This window comes from Astatotilapia calliptera, chromosome 16 (genome assembly GCF_900246225.1).
Source record: "Astatotilapia calliptera chromosome 16, fAstCal1.2, whole genome shotgun sequence".
Lineage (NCBI taxonomy): Eukaryota > Metazoa > Chordata > Actinopteri > Cichliformes > Cichlidae > Astatotilapia > Astatotilapia calliptera.
Window position 1 is genome coordinate 11,643,988 of NC_039317.1, and position 21,849 is coordinate 11,665,836.

A 21,849-nucleotide genomic window follows, 5' to 3' on the forward strand; every position below is an offset into this window, starting at 1 on the left:
ACGGAGCTGAGTTCTTAGTTCTTCAGCAAAAACCCAACAACATCACTTTTCCTTTATTTTTAAGCTGCTTTGTTTGACTGCCAAAGCAAGTCATCCTAACTTCATCTAACCTCGACCTTTGTGTTGTCTCAAAACTATGCATTGATGTGTGCTTTAGGACTAAACATCTCTACTTTGGTCTCGTCACTCCACAGGACATTATTCCAGAGGTCTAAGAAGTAGCTTTCTAATGGAAACCCTTCCAAACAAGTCATACTCTGTCTTTTTCTACTTTGAATCTCATGACTTTAATATTTCAAATTCTGACTGAGGACTATAAAGTATTGCAACAACGTTTTGGCAGCAAACTGCCAAAACTTCTGTTGTTACAGGGGTTTTTACATTTGCTTATGATCAGTTAATCAAGTGTGTTTTGTTAGCTGCACTTGGCTGCTGCTTACACTCTTAACTCCTTTGTAACAGTTTAAGGTTTTGCTTGGTTTTTCACAGAACTGCAAAGAGTCCTGTGAAAACAGTTGCAGCGTTAAGACGGATCAACTCAGCCTGGCAATAGAAAACTTAAGATATGGGTACGATAATAGAGTGGCATCTGCTTTTGCTGACTTTTTTGCAGGGTGTTGTCACTTCCTCTGTGCTCATGTCAAAAATCTTGTGACATTATTTGGCTGGGGGGGGGGGGTAAATGGTAGGGCTTAACAGAGTTGAAAGCAAATTGGAGGTATGCAAATACTGGAATTTTATAGTGGAGTTAAACAATATGCATAATAATACAGTAGCACTAAAATTTCAGTGGTTATTAAATTTCGTATAGATCTGACGTTCAGTTAAATTAAGTTTCTTTAATTTCTTTCCAAATTAAAGAAATTTATTGAATTTATTTTTATATTTATCTTACAGTGAGAAAGCGCTTGTTTTTACCGATTGATGGCTTTAAAATGCATTTTGAGGTTTCCTGCAACTGAGAATCTTTGAAGTATGTTTGGAGGATTTGAAGGGCACCGCATTCAGAGAATCATCCGTGTACAGAGTGGTAGCCTTTGGAGGTGGAAAATGGAGCCCCCATATAGGAGCCCACAAGTGCGCTTCCTTGAAATTTGAGAAGGTTTTATCCAGTTTGAGGCTAGATTTTTTTTTTTTAAGTCAATGTTTTTTTTGCCAGGTAGCCCAGAAATTCAGCTCTTACTGTGGTGATTGCAAAGGCAGGAAAGGACTCTTGTTACTCATTATAAAAAACATGTAAAGCATGTTAAAGGACAACATAAAAACAGCTGGCTTTATGATTTACATATTAAAGGGCAAACTTATTTATCCAAAAGCATTTTAGATAAATAAACATAAGATCACTTTGCTCTTATGTTTTGAAGGATGTTAGTTAAAAAGTTTCAAACACACAGAAACCCGGATAAACTGATGTGGAACTCCTAAACTAATCATTATGTGAAACTGTATAAAACGGTCATTGATCTGAGTTGTCATGGAGTCTTTATTTGTGGGTTAAACATTTTTTAAGAGGAACAAGTTTCCACACAAAGTTTGATAAAGAACCTTGAAACTGAATAAGTTAAAAAAAAAAATAGAAAAACATGTAGAACAAGTTAAAACCAAAGAAAACAGGTGAATGTATGTTTCACATATTGAAAGAGGAAGGATAAAGTCCTGTTTTGTAGTCAAAACAATTTGAATCCTTAATTTTCTCTTTGTCCCTTATGTTTTAAAAGACAATACACAGTTTCAAACACACGGAAACATGTGAGAACAATGAAGAACAAACTTCTGAATTAACCATTATGTGAAACTGTGTGAAAGTTCATTGATTTGAGTTGCTGCGGAGTCGTTAAATAAGAAGCTGAAGTGACTGCTGTTACTCATTAAAACTGAACAAAACACGTACAGCAGGTGCATTCACATTTCACTTATTACATATTAAAAGAGGAAGGGTAAAGTCTTGAGTCTCTGTGTAAATGTTTGTTGATTTGTGGTGTTGTGGAGTTTCTATGATACCAGGAACATGTTTCTATTAAAGAATACATGCCGGGTTATTTCAATTTGGTGGCTGTGGCTGCCACTGAGGACAGATGGAGCTGTGCTGTAGTACAGTTCATGTCATCAGTTGCAGATATGTTATAGTTTAGAAGCTGATGCTGAACAGTTTGGCCTTACAGTTGACTTGAATGACAGTTCTGATCTATGCAGAGCCTAAAGTAATGTAATTAAACATATGAAGTGTCAAAACTGCTGTGCAAAAGCTCTATTCTTGGTACTTTGTTTTGCCAAAACATAAGAAAGAGGAGTAAAGATGATTCATTTAAATTACTGCACAAATGTTACAGTTTAAAGTTCCCATTTGAACCCACTTATTTGGAATTACCAAGCCTGAACCATTCAGATAAGACAGGATGGGTCTTTGCTGTCACGTTGTTTACTCCAAATTCTAGCCCAATCTTCTAAATGTTTTGGGATTCAGAAGATACGTTTTCCAACCTTCTGATGTCCAATTTTAAATCCGTGCAAACTGTTGCCTCCGATTCCTGTTCAGCTCACAGGAATGGAACTTGTTCAGGTTTTCTGCTGCTGTAGTCCATCTGCTTCAAGGTTCAATGTGATTTTTGTGCACACCCCTGTTGTAACAAGTGATTTACTGTTGCCTTCCTATCAGCCCAAAGCAGCCTGGCTATTCTTTTCTGACTTCTGGCAGCAACACGGTATTTTCACCCTGAGAACTGCTGCTGACTGGATATTTTCTCTCTTTTGGACCATTTTCTAGAAGCCCAAGAGATGGTGGTGCAGGAAAATCCCAGTAAATCAGCAATTACTGTTCAATTCAGTTTAATTTAAATAGGAGCCAACTCAAAGGTCTTTATGTTGTAAGGCAGAGAACCTACAATAGAAATTTCTGAAATACTCAGACCAGCTAGTCAACACACCAGATTCAAAGTCACTTTAATCACCTTTCTTCCCCGTTCTGAAGCTCAGTATGAATGTCAGAAGACCGTCTTGACCATGTATACATGCTTAAATGCACTGAGTTGGTGTCTTATCACTGGATGATTAGATATTTGCATTAACGCACAATTGAACAGGTGTACCTAACAAAGTGGCTGGTGAGTGCATACCCAGTGGCTAATTGCTATTTGTGTCTGAGCAGTTTTTAATGTCATTTTCTGATATGTCCTGCTGGACTGAACCAAGGACTGAACCAAAAAATTGCAATCTAGCAACAAAAATCTTCATCTGAAATGTATATTTTCTGATCTTTATTTCTTAAACACATTCACATTCATATGACTGACAATAACGTTTATCTCAAAGGCACGGGTGTTTTAAACGATGGAGGGAAAAACGCTAAACTAGACCTTCATCGTGGTAAACTTTTCCCCCCTTTGCTTTTAAAAGGTAAAAAAATTACACTCATTGTGTATTAGCTCCCCTTGCTCTGTAATGTGGAGAGAGAAGGTTTCTACGGTTTCTCTCACAGTCTTTGAAGATGATGGAGACAGAAAACAGTACAACCATCTTGTCAGAATGGACTAAGGTCTTTTGTTTCACATTCTGTTGTTGGTGGTAGTGTTGGTGAAGGCAGCTTCATTCATTTCTGTGTCCGAGTCTTAAAAGCGCGTTGAACAGATGATCTCAGGCAGAGACGTTTGGTCTTTAGCTGATTTCATGTCATCCTTCTGGGGTGGCTTGAAGGCACATGGCCACCTGAATCTGGAAGCAGATGAAAAGAGCTGTGTCAGTACGGCTGATTCTTTGTGGCTTTTTTTTTTTTTTTGCCTTTTTTTTTTATATGGAAAACACCAATATTTTCTACATATTGCTAGGTCCATATATATTTGGACACTGACAAGTTCTATTTTTTTACTGTTTTCTGAAACATGTTCCAAATATAGTTATATAATAGACATGGACATAATGTATAAACTCTCAGCTTTCATTTATGGGTATCCACATTCAAATTGGGTGAAGGGTTTAAGGGTTTCAGCTATTTAACAGGTGCTACCCTCTTTTTTAAAGGGACGAAAAGTAATTGGAGCCTTTGCTCAAAGGCTATTTCATTATGTCATTATCAATTAAGTAGATAAAACGCCCATCTGAGAAATTGCTAGAAAGACAGAAAGTGGTAAACAGTGGTGGATGATCGCAGGATTGTGTTAAAATACTTTCGTTCCTCACATTTGCAATGCTTTGTTCAGCCCATTGAATTAAAAATGAAAGTCTGCACTTCATCTGCATCTGAGTTGTTTCATTTACAAACCTATTGTGGTAATGTACAGAACATTAGCGCTTCAAATATGCCCCTGAAAACAGAACACAACCCTCAGTAAGAGCAGTCATAAGGTTGGACAGACTTACCTCTGAATTGCTTGCATCTGATCGATGGTGTCGGGAAGCGGCTCTCTAAAGGTCTCCGGAAGAAAAAAGCAGAGCACGACACTGACAAGTGAGAGAGAACCCACAAGCATCCACGGCAGGAACTCGTAGAACACAGCTGCGGACAAGACCAAAGCAGATTATACAAGATTAGTGAAGTCAGTCTTTGTCTGCTACAGACTGCATCACTAACCTGCAGGTCAGTTTACTAAGTTTAGAGACAGGTAGCAAAGCATTAAGGTTGTTGTTGTTTTTTTTACTTATTTTCAACACACCAAGACTTCCCTTAAAGATAATCTGAACCCAAATATCTCACCCAGCTGCAGTAGGTATGGGGAAATAGAGGATCCCACTCTGGAGAGCATGGCACAGGATGACATCACTGTATTTCTGATGACTGTGGGAGAGAGCTCTCCAGTGAACATGTACAAAATGCCCGTGCCAACCAGAACACCAAATTTACCCAGCAGCACCAGGAACAGGGTGAGAGCTGGATGGCCTGGAGGGAGGGGAAAGAGCGTAAGCTTTTGAGGATGGAAACAAATTATTTAGAAACACTAACCAATAGTCAAAGAGCCTTCCCTCTCTTAAATGCCAGGCCAGATTTTCTATATATGTTATTTTCCAACAGCAGCATGCAGGTTGCAAACATTTAAGGCATATTTTACAAAATGTTGATGTCATAATATCTGATATAGATAAGAGCCTTTAAAGGCTTGCAGTGTACCTGTGTGTCAGTTTTGTGTATTATCTGATGAAGAGTGTTTTCGAGCACTACTGGCATATTGGCCCAGAGATGAACTTGTGACCTGTCCAGTCCTGCTTCTCACCAAAAAAGGCTCTTAAGAAAATCAAAGTTACTCTGGGGCTTGGCCATACAAACAATTATGGGTTCAAAATATTTATTGTTTAGATGAATTAATGATTATGTTCACAAAGAGAGTGAGAAAAGTGCAACGGGGGAGTACTAGATTATAGTGGTCTCACTCACTGTGCAGAGTGACCTGGATGAGGAAGAGTGCTAGCGCCCCCAGCAGGGAGAAGCTGATAAAAGACAGGCGGCGGGAAAGCCTGCATGCACTTAGCCAGCTGACAGTGTATGCTGGTAGCTCAACAGCTGACAGCAAGAAGTAATTCAGGAAGGGGTTGCCATAGAGTGTAGACATATTGAATGACAACCCAGAATAGGTCACATGTGTAGAAAGCCTGCAAACAACAAGAGAAAAAATTTAAAAAAAAAAGAGAGAGAAATTAAATCCTGTTAGCATCACTGAGACGCTGTAATGTCGAATATATCAATAAACCAAAACGTCGGTGACGTAGAAACTTGTCCAGCTCACAATCTATCGCTATTCACAGGTTATGATTATTAAAACAGCAAATGTGATGTGAACCTTGACAACAATTTGCATGAAGACCCATTAGATCAGGGACGGCCACATACAGCCACATTGATCTGAACTGGGATGAACCAGGGAAGCACCTCTTTCGGTCAGTTCTGTACTAGTTCTGAAAAAACAGGAATTTCTCTATGTTTTGATTGTTATTGTTTACCTATTACTTAATTACTTGGGTGTTGTACGAATGACAACAGGGGGTGTCTCTTATCAGTAGAGAAAAAACTTAAAATACAGTTAAAAGTCCAAAATGTCTGCCATCATTCACATTTTATAAAGTCATCCAATGGGCCACATTGTAGTCTTTGCAGTGCCAATTCTGGCTCTGAGGCCTTATGTTTGACACCCCAGAATTAGATGTTCATTATATGTAAGTTTAGTTAAATTCTGAACAATTCTGTAGGAGGAGGAGTGAGTCTTGTGAATTCTTGAGGGGCAACTGGATGGATGATGGATGCTTCATTACAGGATGAGCAATAGCAGGGTCCGTCGGCTGGAATAGCTAAAACTGCAAAAAAATCAAGTTTTCATGAGAATGGCACTAAAGGAAAGGTCACTGACTGTTCAAAGGGTTCAAAATACATCCTGATGATGTCAGCATGTCCAAAGAGATGTTGGCGGCCACAGAAGTCACTAGTAATGTCCTCCCTAGTAACCTTTAAAACATGGATTACTTCCTTTTAATGTTCTTGCTCCGGAATAATGAAACTATCAATTATGCTATACTGTAGTTAGCAAGAAATCAGTTCCTGAGAGCACCTGCAGAGGAGAAGGTTCAACTCACCAGAGAAACCAAAGTATGAGTGTGACACTTCGAATGCTTTTGGCCTTTAGGAGGTCCAGGAAATTGAGGGTCTCAGCCTTCTTGCTATCAGACTGTTGAACCTACAGTGACAGAGAAACGTCATTGCAGTGGCCACAATAGTTTACAGTGTGGAACAAAGTTGATGTCAGAAGCCCTTACATTTGCAGAGAGGAAGATAACAGGAGGAGCTTCCACTCCGTTCTCCAGAGCCGCTGACCTTAACAAGCGTTCTGCTTCTTGCAAACGGCCTTTAGACACTAGCCAGCGAGGAGACTCTGGAATCAGCCTGGTGGACAGACAGACACAAATCTAGATTGTCTGCAGTTCATCAGTCAAGTCATCACTTAGGTGAAAACACATCTACCTGAGTAGACGGAGACAGTGTTAATTATTCATTAAGTTGCTGTTGAAATATATAAGTTCAGAATTTATCTCAGAACAATAAGAACACCTGTAAAATTAGTGAAAATCTACTCCAAATAGGTGTAGATGGCATAGTCACGCTAAAGAAAGGTATAAAGTTTCACTTCAAACACGCATTTAGTGTTTGCTTAGTTGATCCACAGTAGAAATACAACATCCATGCTGAAAATAAATGAGCAGGAATGTGTGCTAGACGTCAGCGGGTTTGTCTTGAGTCTACAATCCTGTTTGCAGTATTCATGATCAGGATCTGAGCTGGGGCAATGAGGGTCCACTCCTTTGGTAGATAATGTGATCAGAAGGTCACATTCATTATAATATTTGCAGCCGAGTGTGAAGTGGCTGGGATGACTGAGACCATGCTTCAGTTCCATTTTGGTGGTTGTTTGTCTTCAAACTAACTATTGCTTTCTTTGGGTATTTCTCAATCTAGAATACAAGTGATGGGAACATGGACTATGAGATGGACAAGTGCATTTGTGTGGGCTCACTTGTAAAATGTGTGTTATGTCAGGTCTTTGTAGTGAACAGAGAGTGGAGCCAGAAGACTTTGGTTTACCAGTTTATCTATGTTTGCACCTTCAACTATGAAAACAAGTGTGACTGAAAGAATGGGTAAGAATGCAAACACACCAAACCCATTTTCTGAACTTTAAAGGGTTTGCCCCCTTTAATGATCTCATACAGCAAAATCCAGTTTTGCAGAAATGAGCATCTAACATGGCCTTCTAGGCATGCCCAGCATGAAGGAGACCTAGAGAGATTACATATCTCTTTTGTCTCAGGTTCCCCCAACAAGGAAGCAAAAGGACATCTGGATAAGTGGAAGAAAGTGATGGATGGATGGATGGATGGATGACGAACAGACACTAAGCTACACATTTAGCTTAATGTTGGTTTTAAGCATCAGTGTTGGACAATCGTACATGTTTTTGGTCAGAAAGAAAAATCTCATGATAGGCAATGAAAATGACCTAAAATACTTTTTACACTGAAGCGCATTTACACAAATTCCTCAACATTCTGTCTATCGCACACTCTCCATTAAGTCTAACTCTGAAAATGTCACCAGCAAAAAAAAATCTTGATAGTGTAGTGAGGTCATTTTACCACCAGAGGGGGAGGCTGGCCAGCCCAGGCAGGGCCATTAACAGCGACAGGTGTTTCCAGTTTCTGAGCAAGTAGGCAGTAGCAGGAAGCAGCATCATACCAAATACATACATGAAAGGTAAACACATGCTGGAGTAGAGAACTCTAGATGAGCCAGCGAGGATCTCTGAACCTGTGGGGAAATTTCACAAGAGTGCAGAAGTTGTTTTTGTTTTTTGTTTTTGTTTTTGCCTGTCCCGTTTGGCTCTTTTGCCATCAGAATTATTGTCTAAAGGCGAAGAAAGATGCCCAACGGATTTACTTTACCAAATGGACCATCCCAGTCTTGCCGTAATGGTCTATTTGATTCACTTTTTATTGTTTATTTTATTTTATTTTCACTTGCTAAATACGGGACAGATTTGACTGGGGAAAAGAAAGGGGAGAAAGAAAGAGGGAAAGAAAAACAGCGGTGAAGAGGGACGTGGATAAAGGGCAAAAAACAAAAACCAACAAAATAAGCAGACAAAAAATACATGTCACGGCGGGGTGCGCCGGTGTGAAGAATGAGGTAGACCCAAGAGCAGACACGGTGGAGACAGAACTAGGTTTCCAAAATAAGGCAAGCCTTTATCGTGGCTGAAGGCATAACAAAAACACTAGGGAACACTGAAACTGGGAAAACTAAGAAGACAGAGAACACTGTGTAATCTAAAAAGGCTAAGACACTCTGTGAAGGAACTATGGAAAAACTATAAACACAGAGTAACTAAGCAGGCTATGAAACACAGTGTCACAATAGGGGAAACTACGAAAATACAAGATGAGGATAACAGACGATCTGACACTGACACAAAGACACACTGGGCTTAAATACACTGAGGAAGTCATCAAGGAATTAGAGACAGAAGGGGAACACAGCTGGGAGGAATAAGACCTAATGAGACAGGGGGAACAAAGCTAGAAACTCTGACATAAGACAGGAACATGAACCTTCAGAGTAAAACAGGAAACAGGACACCACTAAACAAAGACGCAGACACGACACAGAGACAGACTAGACACTGAACTAAACCTGGAATAAACATGAGAACAAAAAACCTACGAACTAATCCCTAAACAAGAATAACTGAAACATAGAGTCATAATCATCATTATCATCATAATAAGAAAAGAATCCAAAATGCAAAAACACACCAAAACATAACAACTCAAAATACTGGGTCAAACTGACCCAGAACCATGACAATACATATATCAATCACCTGGATCACCTGTTGAGAAAGAAAAAAGAGAAAACAAGCAGAAGAAAAAAAAGAGCAACATAATAAACAACATCACAATGATCTATGTGAATATAAAAGTAAATACTAAATATTAAACATTATTGTGCAGCACATAAGATCAACAGAACACAGTGTGCTTTGAGGTAGGAGCCAAAAAGGGTGTAGTTTGTGTGTGTGAGCACCCGTGTGTACACCTGTGAGCATGAGCGCGCTTGTTTTTAAAAGGTTCCTTCATGTAATGATCTGCTATAGGGTGTGGGGGGCCACAGCCCCGTCCACCAGGGCATGAAGCAGGTATGGAGGAGATCAAAACTCCAGACATCCAGAGGCCCCCAGAACACAAGAGACCAACAGAGGGGCAGCTGCGCCACTGTCCCAGAAAGAGCTGAGGAGAACCCCAGATGAGGGGTCACTCAGCAGCCGTGGAGCAGAAGCCGGGGGGGGTTGCAGTGACGTGCCTGTGAGCTCCGCCGGCAGCCAGTTGTGCCAGAGTGACCGAGCCCCAGGCCGAGAGGCAGAAGTTGTTGATTAAAAGGTTTATTTTTCAATGAGATTTGATTAAGAAAGCAGCAGTACAGCATGCAGCCAGTGGAAAGTAGTATCCTGAAAACAAGAGAACACACTTACCCAATACAAACAGAACTATGTAGCTGGTGAGCTGACCCATGCCAACCATGAAGAAAAGCACAGCGAAGACGGCCCAGGACTGAGCAAATTTCAAAGCAAGGCTGAAGATACTAAGTGTGGCAATCGCACCAAAGAGAACAGGCTTCCTGCCAAACCTTTAGCACAAATACAACAAAAGCGCAATCAGCCACATGAGCACATATGTTCTTCTTTTTATATATTTATGTTTTTGGTTTTTTAAAAGGAATAAAGCATTAGCAGCTAGCATGACCACTATCCAAGAACGCAACATATTTTATTTGGTACAGTGTGAGTGTTACACCACTCCAGGACAACTTGGTGTAAACAGCAGAACCGAGTTTATTTGGGTACTTCAGAACCGTGGCTTTCACATACAGAGCCCAAAAATACACTCTTCTTCTTTTCCTTTTTCGAACATAGTTTTTCTTTTTTCGTGACTGCCCCCTACTGGTGGAAAAACATGTAGCAGCCAAAAATCCAAACATATAGTTGAATAACACAAATACCAACAGATTTATGCAATGTTTTGGACATATTTTAGCTTTACACTTTACCAAGTGCTACATTCCTCCCCTGCTAAATAAATGTTGTCCCAACATTGAGGAAACATGACAATAAGAAACAAAAATAAACAACTATACTTCTCTTTTCCTTGTGACAACGTAGAGATGGCGTAAGTCGGAATAGGATTTAGCAGTGCTTTAAGATCACTTTCATGATGCACTATTGGACCTCAGGTGACAGAATCACATGTTACTCTCTTACCAGATAAGCATCGGCTTATAACAATGCTGAGTTGTTTCCAACAGTCCACATACAATTATTACCCTCTAAGACATTACTATCACTTTATCACGTGCTCCGGAGCTTATCAACTTAGATAGTAACCATTTAATCACAATTAACCTCATCAAACATAACGATCCAATGTCTTACGCTACCATCCCAAAAGTATCAAATACTTGTGTCACCATATTGGTAAGGCCTTGTAAGTCCCCATACATTTTTGAAAAGTAACATCATTTAAATTCAAAAAAACTCTTTCACAGTTCAATAATAACTAACTGGCACATAAGCTGCATAGTAAGGCATCTGTAGAGCTGCCCAAGGTACTCCAAACTGGTCATAGAATGGCGGTGCTGCTGCACTGGCATACAATGGGTTAACACTGTGACCAATTGCTCTTTGAACTGGTTGGCCAAACGCATCATAAGTCAATATTTTCCGTGGACATCTCTCCCTCTGAGATCTTCTCGGCTGCGGTTCCGACAGTTCTGGGTTCATTTCACTGGGCTGACCTGGCGAAGCAACAGTGTCTGATGATGCTGAGGTGTCATGTTCAGCGTTACCTTGTCCATTCACCATTTCTACTTGAAACTCTTCAGCATCCACTCTAAGCTCCGTGCTCTTTCGCTGAAGGTCCTGGTCCAGTTCAGTAGCAGGTGCAGACACCATTAAATCCCCTTGAGGCTGACAGTGGTGGTGCCTCACTCTCTGAGACCAATACTGTTCTTCATCATCTGAGCTCTCTATATGGTTCGATGCGTCTTGTAGGTCTCTTTGTTTTTGTGTCTGTGTAGTGTGGCTTCGTTCAGTTCTTGTTATTGTGGGAAGCGGTAATGCATTACAGGGCATTAACATGTTGCGGTGGAGGATACGGCCTCGCCCAGCACCACGCTCCGGCTTAACCTCATAAACAGGGCTGTTTTCCCCCTTTTGAGAGATCACTATGTGAACTTGATCCTCCCAATAGGAGCGTAACTTTCCCGGGCCTCCCCTCTCTGACATGTTCCTGACAAGTACCCTGTCCCCAGGTGAGAGTACAGCACTTTGTCTCTTCAGGTCATAATGTGATTTCCCTCTTGCCAGAGTCTTTTTAATGTTTCTGGATGCAATGTCATATGCTTCTTTCATTTGTTGTTGCCATTTGTGAGCATAATCCTCATATGATTTGCATTTGTTCGTCTCACTCAGTCCAAAAATTACATCAATAGGGAGACGTGGATGTCTACCAAAGAGTAAATAAAAGGGCGAGTACCCTGTCGAGTCACTAGTTGTGCAATTATAGGCATGCACAACTTTGTTTACATAGTCACTCCAGTTTCCTTTCTTTTCCTCATCCAGGGTCCGGAGCATTGACAGCAAGGTGCGATTAAACCTTTCCACTGGGTTCCCCTGTGGATGGTAGGGTGTGGTCTTTGAATTGGCTATTCCTGTGTACTTCTGCAGCTGTTTGAATAAATGGTTTTCAAATTCTCTGCCTTGATCGTGATGTAATTTACCAGGAAAACCAAATTTCAAGGAAAAGTCATTAAAAATTTTGTCTGCTGCTGTTTTGCCAGATTTGTTGCGTGTAGGGTAGGCTTGAGCAAACTTGGTGAAGTTGTTACTTGGTGAAGTAACACTAAAGTATACTCATACCCTCCCCTGCTCTTTTCGAGATGGACATAGTCTATTGAAACCATTTCAAAGGGTGCAGTAGCCGGCACGTGACACATGGGGGCCCTACACTGAACTGTAGGTTTTTTCTGAATATTACATTTGCACACCTGTGTGATGAAAAACTCAATATCTCTGTACATATTCGGCCAATAAAACCTACTCCTTGCCAAATTCATCACACGGTCCACCCCCAAGCGACCCATTTCGCAGTGAAGGTGTTTGTACACCAGTTCTTTGTGCGATTCCGGAATCACAATCTGAGTGTAAGTCACAGTCTTTCGTATCAGCAACCCGTCATCTGAGATAAACAGCTTTTTCCACTCGTGTAGTAGCTGTTTTCCTGTAGGGGTTTTGAGCGCTGATGTCTTGTCAAGACTCGCACCAGTACTCTTTAAGTTAAGAACATAAGCTATGGCAGGGTCCTGCTTTTGAGCTTGCAATAGCTCCTGCGTTGTGATCCTCACATCTGGCAGATTTTCTGTAAGTATTTTGTTTACTTCTGGATTGCATGTTATGGCTGATATCCAATCCAGTTGTTTGTCTTCCTGTGTTTCAATGGCATTCAGTACTGCGCTTAACACTTCAGGCGAACACAGCTCAGTACATTCTGACATGTATGAATCCATACTAGAAGGTGTTCTGGACAAAAAGTCTGCATCAACGTTACTTTTTCCGGGTCGGTATTTCAGTGTTATGTTAAAATCAGCCAGCTCGGAAACCCATCTGTGCCCTGTTGCATTCAGTTTAGCTGTGCCTAAAACATAGGTTAAAGGGTTGTTATCACTGTACACTGTCACTGAGGGAGCATAGAACAAATAGTCTCTAAAGCGCTCAGTCACAGCCCATTTTAGTGCCAAAAACTCAAGTTTCCCTGAGTGCCACCTGTAGTTCCTCTCAGCTTGTGTTAATGTTCTTGACCCATATCCAATGACTCTTAATTTACTGTCCTGCCTCTGATACAAAACTGCACCAAGGCCTTCTTCTGAAGCATCGATGTGCAGAATGAAGGGTTCCTCAAACTTAGGATAAGCCATCACAGGTGGATTAGTCAAAACATCCACCAAATAGTCTAGTGCTTTTTGGTGGCTGTCACTCCATATGATTTTTTGGGTGGGTGCAGCATGCCCCGCCTTGGCTGACCGCGCTGGTGTTTGGGTGTGGTCAACTGAGAGTAAATCATATAGGCACTTTGCATGTCTTGAAAAATCTTGTACATAGCTTCGGTAGTATCCTAAAAATCCTAAAAGCTTTCTCAGCTCTTTAATGTTTGTTGGTGGGTTGTCCTTCAAAGCTCGTACTGCTTGTACCTCTTTGTCATCCATTTTGTAGCCGTCTGCTGAAATGATTTTGCCCACATAGCGGCCCTCATTTTTAAACAAGTCACATTTATCAGGTCTTAGTTTTACTCCCCAAGCCCGCTGACGTTTGAGAACTGATCTCAAATCTTCAATATGCTGTTCAAATGTTTGACTGTACACCAAAACATCATCTAAATATGGAGTGCATATTTTGTCCCTCAAGCCTTCCAAACTTTCCTCCATGCTCCGCTGGAAAGCTGCAGGTGCATTGGTGAGTCCAAATGGGATTCTATTCCATTCATACAGCCCCCAGGGTGTTGTGAAGGCGGTATATTTTTTTGAGTCTTCGCTGATTTCACCTTGATAGTACGCTTTGCCTTGGTCAAGCACACTAAACCACCTATTGCCGCCAAGTCCATCAAGGATTTCCTGTATTCGTGGAATAGGGTGTCTGTCTGGAATGGTCTTTTTATTGAGGCCCCTATAATCAACACACAGTCTCAGGCCTCCATCCCGCCTCCTCACACACACTATTGGAGAGGCATATGGTGAGGTTGATTTGTGAATAAAGTCTTTTTTTAACAAGTCCTGAATGTGACTTTTTACTTCATCATAGAGAGCACGTGGGACCGCATTATAGGATTTGGCTACAGGAATCTGATCAGTGAGTTTGATATCCATTTTTAAATTTTTTATGTAACCAACTTCCTCTTTGTGTTTAGCAAATGCGCCTGACTCCTCCCTTAACATTTCCAAGACAACTGCCTGTTGTTCTGTGTTAAGGTGGCCCAAATTGACAGGTGGTTCCCAAGGCTCTTCTGCTGAGCTAGGTGGGTTCTGATTGTCTTTTTCTACAATCGAGCCTATCTGAGCTTCTTTGAGATTTACAGGATAACTATGTGTTACCCTCTCTATGTTACCTAGAAGGGTTTTAGGTGGCAGCACAATGTCATGTTTGGTAGCATTAGTAACATAGATATTGACTTTGCGGGTACTGCCTGATATAGACAGCAACTGGCAGTTAGATTTCAGACCCTCATCTAAAGACAAGTTTTCATCTGGCTCAAAAAGCATTTCACTTTTTACCTTTAGGTCTGTTTTGATGGAACAACTAACGCCGTACATTTGTCCACTCGGTACGACAATAGCTTTGCGTCCTGATCTGATAGGATAAGTAACTATCTCGCTACTGGTGGTGTGGATAAGGTTCAACAGTGCTTCTGCTTTGCTTGATCCTACTCTTAGAGAGTTTCTGAGTAAAGACAAGCTTTCACTGGACTGAGTAGTGTCTTTTTTTATCAGTTCCTCAATAGCATTAAACCCTATTATTGGTTTTTGCATCACATCCTGACTTACTAGGATTGGAACCCGAACCTCATTCTGAGCTACAGCTTTTCCTCTCGAATCACAAAGGCTAAGACTAACTTCTACCCAACCCTGGAAAGGGACTTCAGATCCATTTACAGCTCTCAAGTCTAAAAGTTCATCCTTACTTAGTAAATCGCTGATGGGGTGAACTTCTAAGTGAGGTAAATTGTCTGATTTCCAGCATGCACTCATTATTGAAACTTGGGCTCCCGTGTCCCACAGTGCCTGTGTTTTGCAGTTATTCATTCTACACCATACTAGACACTTTCTGCCCACGAGCTGTGCTACTTTTCTTTTTTTGGTACTTAAATTTAACACGTTTGGGGGTTGGTTCCTAATTTTAGGATTTCCTGAGTCAGTTGGTGATGCTAGAGATAAGCTTTGGGCCTTGGGAATGTTATCACATTGGGACATTGGTGGTAAAGCTGTGGCTTGTCCCGCAGTCACAGCCCCGCCCAGTTTTCCTGCTTCTGAGCTCCCCTTACTTTGCATCCCTTTGCCCAGTGAGAGTCACTGCCACATTTGAAACAATGGTCACAGTCCCTGTTTTCTTGTTGACATGCAGAGCATCGCCTTTTTGGTCTCTGAGCTGCCTTTCTGTACGCCCTGACTTGTCTACCACCATCACCACTTCTATCTCGTTGGACAGTTTGCACTAGTGAAGCTACCTGTCCTGTGAGTTCCCTAATTGCTGAGTTACTTTCCTCAATTTTTGCAAATAAGGAGTTATCTTTGAGGGTTTTAGCCAGTTTTGTGTCAGGCTGGCTTGTGCGGGGATCAGTAAGCGCTACATTCTGCTCAACTACATTTAGTCCTGTTCTAAATGACCTGTGGGCTTTTGCCTTTAATGCTCTCTCACTTTCATTGTACTGGGCTGTTTGCATTTTCATTAATAAGAGTTCATCGCTACAGTTTTCATCCTGCAAATATGCTCTCATTTCTGCTCTGACATTGTCATTTAGAAGACCCGTTCTAATGGACTGAAAACATTGACTTTGAACAAGTTCTTTGTTATACTTTAGGCTAGACTAGGTGCGCTCAGATGCGAAAAGGATTTTTTGACGCAAATCCAGCACTCTAATCAGGAACTCAAGTGGTGTTTCATTTGCCCCCTGTGTAGCTTTGGTTAATTGCTGGTACAGTACTGTTGCATCCGTTTCTGCATAATGGGCTTTTAGAACTTGTCTCAGGCTGGTCAATGTGAGATCTTCTTTCCCTTCCAAATAGCTCCTTAGTTTTAACCCAGGACTGATGGCACGTATGACAGCTTCAGAGTAGCCCGTTTTTAAGCCGCTTTCCATCTGGTGCTCTAAGCTACTGAAACTCAGCGTGTCTTTAGCTGTAGACTCACTCACATGTCCACTTATCCTGAAGTCTTTTCTGAATCCACCTGATGAAACATTACAGCAGCTGTTGCCAATACAGTCTCTCCCCTTGCGCTGTGTTTCGCCGTCCAGCGACGTCCTCATGGCCACCTGCTGCTCCGCTGATGTCCCTTGAGCCGCCTGATGCTCTAGCGATGTCATCGGCCCTGTCCGCTGCTCCGGAGGTGCCCGCGCCGCTGCCAGTTGCTCCTCGTGCACAGCCTCCACCGTCATCTCCGCTCTGTCTGAAGATGAAGACCGGACCACCGCTCCTGCGCCGACAGCCGCTGACCGCGCCTCCACCAGCAAAACCAGCACATCATTTAGCTCCAGAAGCACCGACATGCCTTCATCCTCTCGCTGTAAAAGCTCTTCTCGTTCACAAAACTGGCTAATAAGCTTAACGAGAGCTCTGCGAGATTTGCTTTGTATTTCTTTGCTGCCCTTTTCTGTAATATTACATAGTTCACATACTCTGAGCAGTTCTTCCAAAGAAAGTCCACATAACTTCTGCTCCAATTCCAACAAAAAATCTTCACGGTTCACAGACATGCTTGAAAGATAACTAAGACGAGTAAAACTCTCTCAGTGTATCCGACCGGAGAAAACACAGTTTCCGTGGCATTAGCTAGACTGTCGCAATCCGTTAGCATTAGCTCCTTTGCTCTGTCACGCTCCTTTACTGTGTTCCTCTGTGTGAAGTAGTCCCAAAAACTATCTCGGTGGAACCTCCAAAATGTTACACCACTCCAGGACAACTTGGTGTAAACAGCAGAACCGAGTTTATTTGGGTACTTCAGAACCGTGGCTTTCACATACAGAGCCCAAAAATACACTCTTCTTCTTTTCCTTTTTCGAACATAGTTTTTCTTTTTTCGTGACTGCCCCCTACTGGTGGAAAAACATGTAGCAGCCAAAAATCCAAACATATAGTTGAATAACACAAATACCAACAGATTTATGCAATGTTTTGGACATATTTTAGCTTTACACTTTACCAAGTGCTACATGAGCTAGCTCACAGCTAACTAGCAGACATGTTTTAATGAAAAACATTGCATTTATGCTAACTTTAGAGACTATAACTTTAGAGAATTGTTGAACTGTAAATTTACCGGTCAGATAGCTGTCCAGAGAGGAAACAGCCACAAAGTCCTCCCAGAAAGTAGATGAGAGAGGTCAGTAGCTGTTTCCACCGGTTGCCACACACAAGGTTAAACTAGAAGACAAGGAAAACATATAGATATCCTGGGGTCATTCTAGACCCAACATTATCCTTCAAGAGTCACATAAATAAAGTGTCCCAGGTACTTAAATTTAATAATGGAAATTTTAATCATATACGTAATAATTTAAATATGAATGTTGCAAAAACTTATTTTTACTCAATGATCATCTCTCATATGGACTATTGTTTGACGTCCTGGTCACTTGCTTGTCCAACAACACTTAAAACTATTGAAAACATTTATAAAAAGTTTAAAACTACTTGACAAAAAACCAACTTCCCACCACCACTGTCATGTGTTAAAAAAAAACATAAATTACTGAACTTCAATAACTTAGTGAAACTTAAAAGATTGTGTTTAATTAATATATAAAGTCTTACACTCCCTTGCTCCACCACCACTAAAGCAGTTCATTAGGCATAAAGAAAGCTCAGACAGGACCACTCAAGCTACAATCTGAGGAGACTTGTTTATACCCCACAGACGGACAGCATTTGGGCAGAACGTCCTCTCTGTTAAGGGAGGCCATCTGTGGAACAGTCTTCCTCAACCAGTTAGAGAATGCTCTACACTCAATTTGTTTAAGGCAAAGGTTAAAAACGGGTTATGGACAAATCAAGTGTGTGATCATGTATGAGTTGTATAGTTTTAATGTTTTATTTGGGAACAGAATGGTGTGTATGTGTGAGTTTGGTGATGGAGTTTTTATTATGAATGAATGATGAATTTTTATGAATTATTATGTCTATTTTTTTTTTATGTTTAAGGACAACAGATGGAAATTAGCCTTTGGCTATAATCTGGCATGTTTACATTCATGTCATTTTTTTTTTACATTTATGTTCATTAACATGCACTGTCCTAAATAAATAAATAAAATAAAATAGATATTCTGAAGCAGGCATAAAAACATAAAATATCGAACGCGTACACTGGAATATAAAGCAAACAGGCGAATGTAACCTGCAACTGGAAGGAGACTCAGCAAGCTCGCAGGCCACTATATAATTTAACCAGGAAGTCCTTTGTGATCCAGGGAGACTTGGATCTGAACAATATCATTTAGACAGTAACAGTACCTCAGTGACTACAGTCGACTCGTAGTGCTCTGTGCTGTAGATCCATCCATCTTTGCACTCCTCCTGCTTCAGGCTGGACAGCATGACCCCTGCGCTTGCTCCGAGTGCAGAATAGTTGTAGATCTGGCCTAGGTTGGGTCTGATTCCCAGCTCAGACAGGTTTTGCACCAGGTCCAGCTCATACCGGCTACAACTGCTTCTTTCCAGCTGCCCAGCCACCTGTTGAGCAGGAAACAATATATTTGTTATTGCCAACTTGCACTGCAGCAGCAGGGAGGTGACATGTGCCAGAGCAGGCTACATCAGTTCAGGTTAGACCAGTTCTGACAAAAGTGAGGATCACAGCTGGATCCAGAGCACCGATATAAAGTAAAGTTTCACATTGCCTTCACATTGTGTGTGTATATATATATATATACACACACACACACAATGTGAATGCTTAAACTTTTATTGTTAAATTGTTATTATTTTCTTTCCTCTACATTTATGCATCAGCACAATTTCAATTATTGTCTGGTGTGACATAACAGCAACAGCAGCCACACGCCCCTGCTGTAGTTTTTCATTGTTTTACTGTGAGAGATCTGAGCGCTCCGTCCACCCTTGTCTCATTGCTGATAACAGTTTTCATTGAGAACAGCTGAGAACGAAATCTTGCATGTGTAGCTTCTTAAATATCAGTTTCACTGCTTTGCGAACAATAGTTACTTTACCTCCTCTGTGCTGATATGTGTGTGGGAGTTGAAGAAAAATGAACAAACGTGAGGACAACATGTTACTGACAAAGTAACCGTCATGAGCTTGTGCAGTGCAAGAGACCAGCAGGGGTAAATGACTTGGATATCTTGTTGCAGATTTAGGTGAGCTGACTGTTTTAGTGCGAGGCTCTCTCACGCTTATATTACAACAAAGTAATTCAACTACAGCTGCAAACAGCAGAGGAGCAGTGGGCAGAATAAAGGGCTTTTGTCATGTTTGTTAGCAGCAACCATCAGACCCACAACAACTGTGTAAACAGGTAAAATTCATCTGCACTGACAGAAATGACACAGATGACTATAAAGATTGTGTGTGAATGAGTGATTGTTTTTGACTACTCTGTGAATTACATCCAGAATCATTCAGTTCTTACCTGCAGTAAGAAGGCCAGCATCCCGCCTGCATCCAGTCCTGGCTCAGGTTCCTGTGTGCTGGGATGTAACACTGGTGTGGGGGGGTAGCCAGCAGAAAGATGACAGACAGGATGTTGTACCCGGCAGGAAGACAGGTGACACACAGCAAAAAGAAGACTTTCATCTGAAACCGGCCCCACGTCCCAAGAAATGAGATGGATGCCTCATAATCCTGCATTTTACTGGCCTCTGTTGTATTCTAGTTCACTCTGCTTCTTACTTCTCAGCCTTTAGTGTATTGTCACTGAAGAAATTCAGTCACAAATGATTAAAAAAACATTAATACTGTCACAATAATGTGCATACAAGTGGTAAAAAAAAAAAAAATACCAATAAGGAGGCCAAATTAAAATATGTGCAAATCACTTGTGTTGCGTCAAAGAGAAAAAATCTTCAGCTACTGCTGCATTGAGTGCAATATATCGTGGCTGACTTGATAGAGTTATTGTCAGTGTAGTATCAGTGTCAGCTTCCGTCTGGAGGAGCTCGCTGCTGCTTCAAAACTTTTATCCCTGGCAAGAAAAAAGAATTCCACCTCTAACTCCTCTCATTCTCCTCCTTAAAAATCTGACTTCACATTGAAGCTACTCATGACAACTCATCATACCAGAGAGAGAGAGAGAGAGAAAGCAGGCAGCTGAGGAAGAGACAAAGTGCCTGTTTTACAGGTGAAAGGTCTAAGCAGAGCGAGTGCAGCATTTAGACAGTTGCAATTTATTCTTTTTTTTTTTTTTAATCAGGTTCTTTGGTTCAGGACATTCAATTTGAAATAATAAAAAAACACACTACATTAACTCTCTGAGCACTAGGTTATTATCAGTGATGATCCTGACTCTAACCATGTTTTATCAAATTTGTAATTTGTTGTTGCTACTTTTTGTGTGTCTCCAAGTACAGGGTTAGGGTTTCGCCTATTGTCATCAAACCAGATGACTTACAGTGCCAGATGGTCCCTTTGAGTAGGTTGTTTTTAAGATTAACTGTAAATATTACGTAAAAAAAAAAAAGAGAGAAGTTGAACGATTTAATGACTCTGGTGTTTGTCAGTCCACAGTAAAGCTGCTGATTGCTGTTCTTCATAGATGCCCTGCAATGTTACCGAACAGTAACATTGATGAACCTCAGAAACATGTGGCACAGTTTGAATTTGCAACAGAACATCTGTTCTCTTCAACATGTTTTCTTCAACACTTCTGGGATTCATTGTTCTAAAGCAAGATGCCCACACATCCCAACACAACAAAGGGACTATCAGGTCCTGAGGACCATCGCTGGAGCAATCAGAAAACACAAGCAATCCAAACAGTGACAAATGACCATCTGCAGGCATCCTGACCTCAGCAAGAGCCTGGCAGGTATCGGTCAACCTCGAACAGCAGCTGAAGTTCCCTGATCACCCTGCAACCAGACGTTTTTGTCTGGTTTCATCTGTCTGAATCAGATGAGCAATCCGTGTTTCTGGAGCTTGTGCAAAGCTGCTGAAAGAAAGCTCTCCAAGGACACTGGACTGATCACCAGCTGTGAGTAGACAGGATGGTGAGCCAGGTGTCTGCTGGTGGAAGCTGGGTGCAGGGGTTTTATGGTCCATTCTCATGGCCTTCAGAAGTTTGGGCATTAAAGTAGAGAGGAAGATGTCTCCAGACAGATGTTTGGACACAAACCCAAGTTTGGATGAAAGAAGTCACTGTGTCCCAACACCATATTATGGAACAAGTGCATTATATGAGGTTGGGTGATTCAACAGGATACAGGAGAACCTCAAGAACCAAACATGTTAATCAACAAAATTGTTAAATAAAAAAAAAAGAAGAGGAAGATAAGATGTTCAGCAAGCACTAGGACGCTTCATGCAGAATGTCTGTTTTACACACTAGC

The 21,849-nt window shown here is 41.2% G+C and overlaps 1 protein-coding gene across 2 annotated transcripts; it reads right to left on the reverse strand.

Annotated features, from left to right (window-relative positions):
* Positions 1-3,095: 3,095 nt before the first annotated feature.
* On the reverse strand, positions 3,096-20,655 carry LOC113008161 (solute carrier family 22 member 4-like). 2 transcript variants are annotated; one of them, XM_026145378.1, is made up of 11 exons: positions 19,953-20,655; positions 18,800-19,028; positions 17,607-17,710; positions 9,999-10,153; positions 8,107-8,278; positions 6,733-6,859; positions 6,553-6,653; positions 5,363-5,577; positions 4,688-4,870; positions 4,354-4,489; positions 3,096-3,708 (listed from the first exon to the last, which is right to left on the reverse strand). In XM_026145378.1, the coding sequence occupies exons 1-11, from the start codon at positions 20,150-20,152 to the stop codon at positions 3,606-3,608; spliced, it is 1,725 nt and encodes a 574-aa protein (XP_026001163.1). In that variant the 5' UTR covers positions 20,153-20,655; the 3' UTR covers positions 3,096-3,605. The 2 variants fall into 2 exon arrangements, with proteins under 2 accessions (XP_026001163.1, XP_026001162.1); XM_026145377.1 differs by having other exon boundaries at positions 18,800-19,018; positions 19,935-20,011.
* Between the last annotated feature and the right edge of the window lie 1,194 nt (positions 20,656-21,849).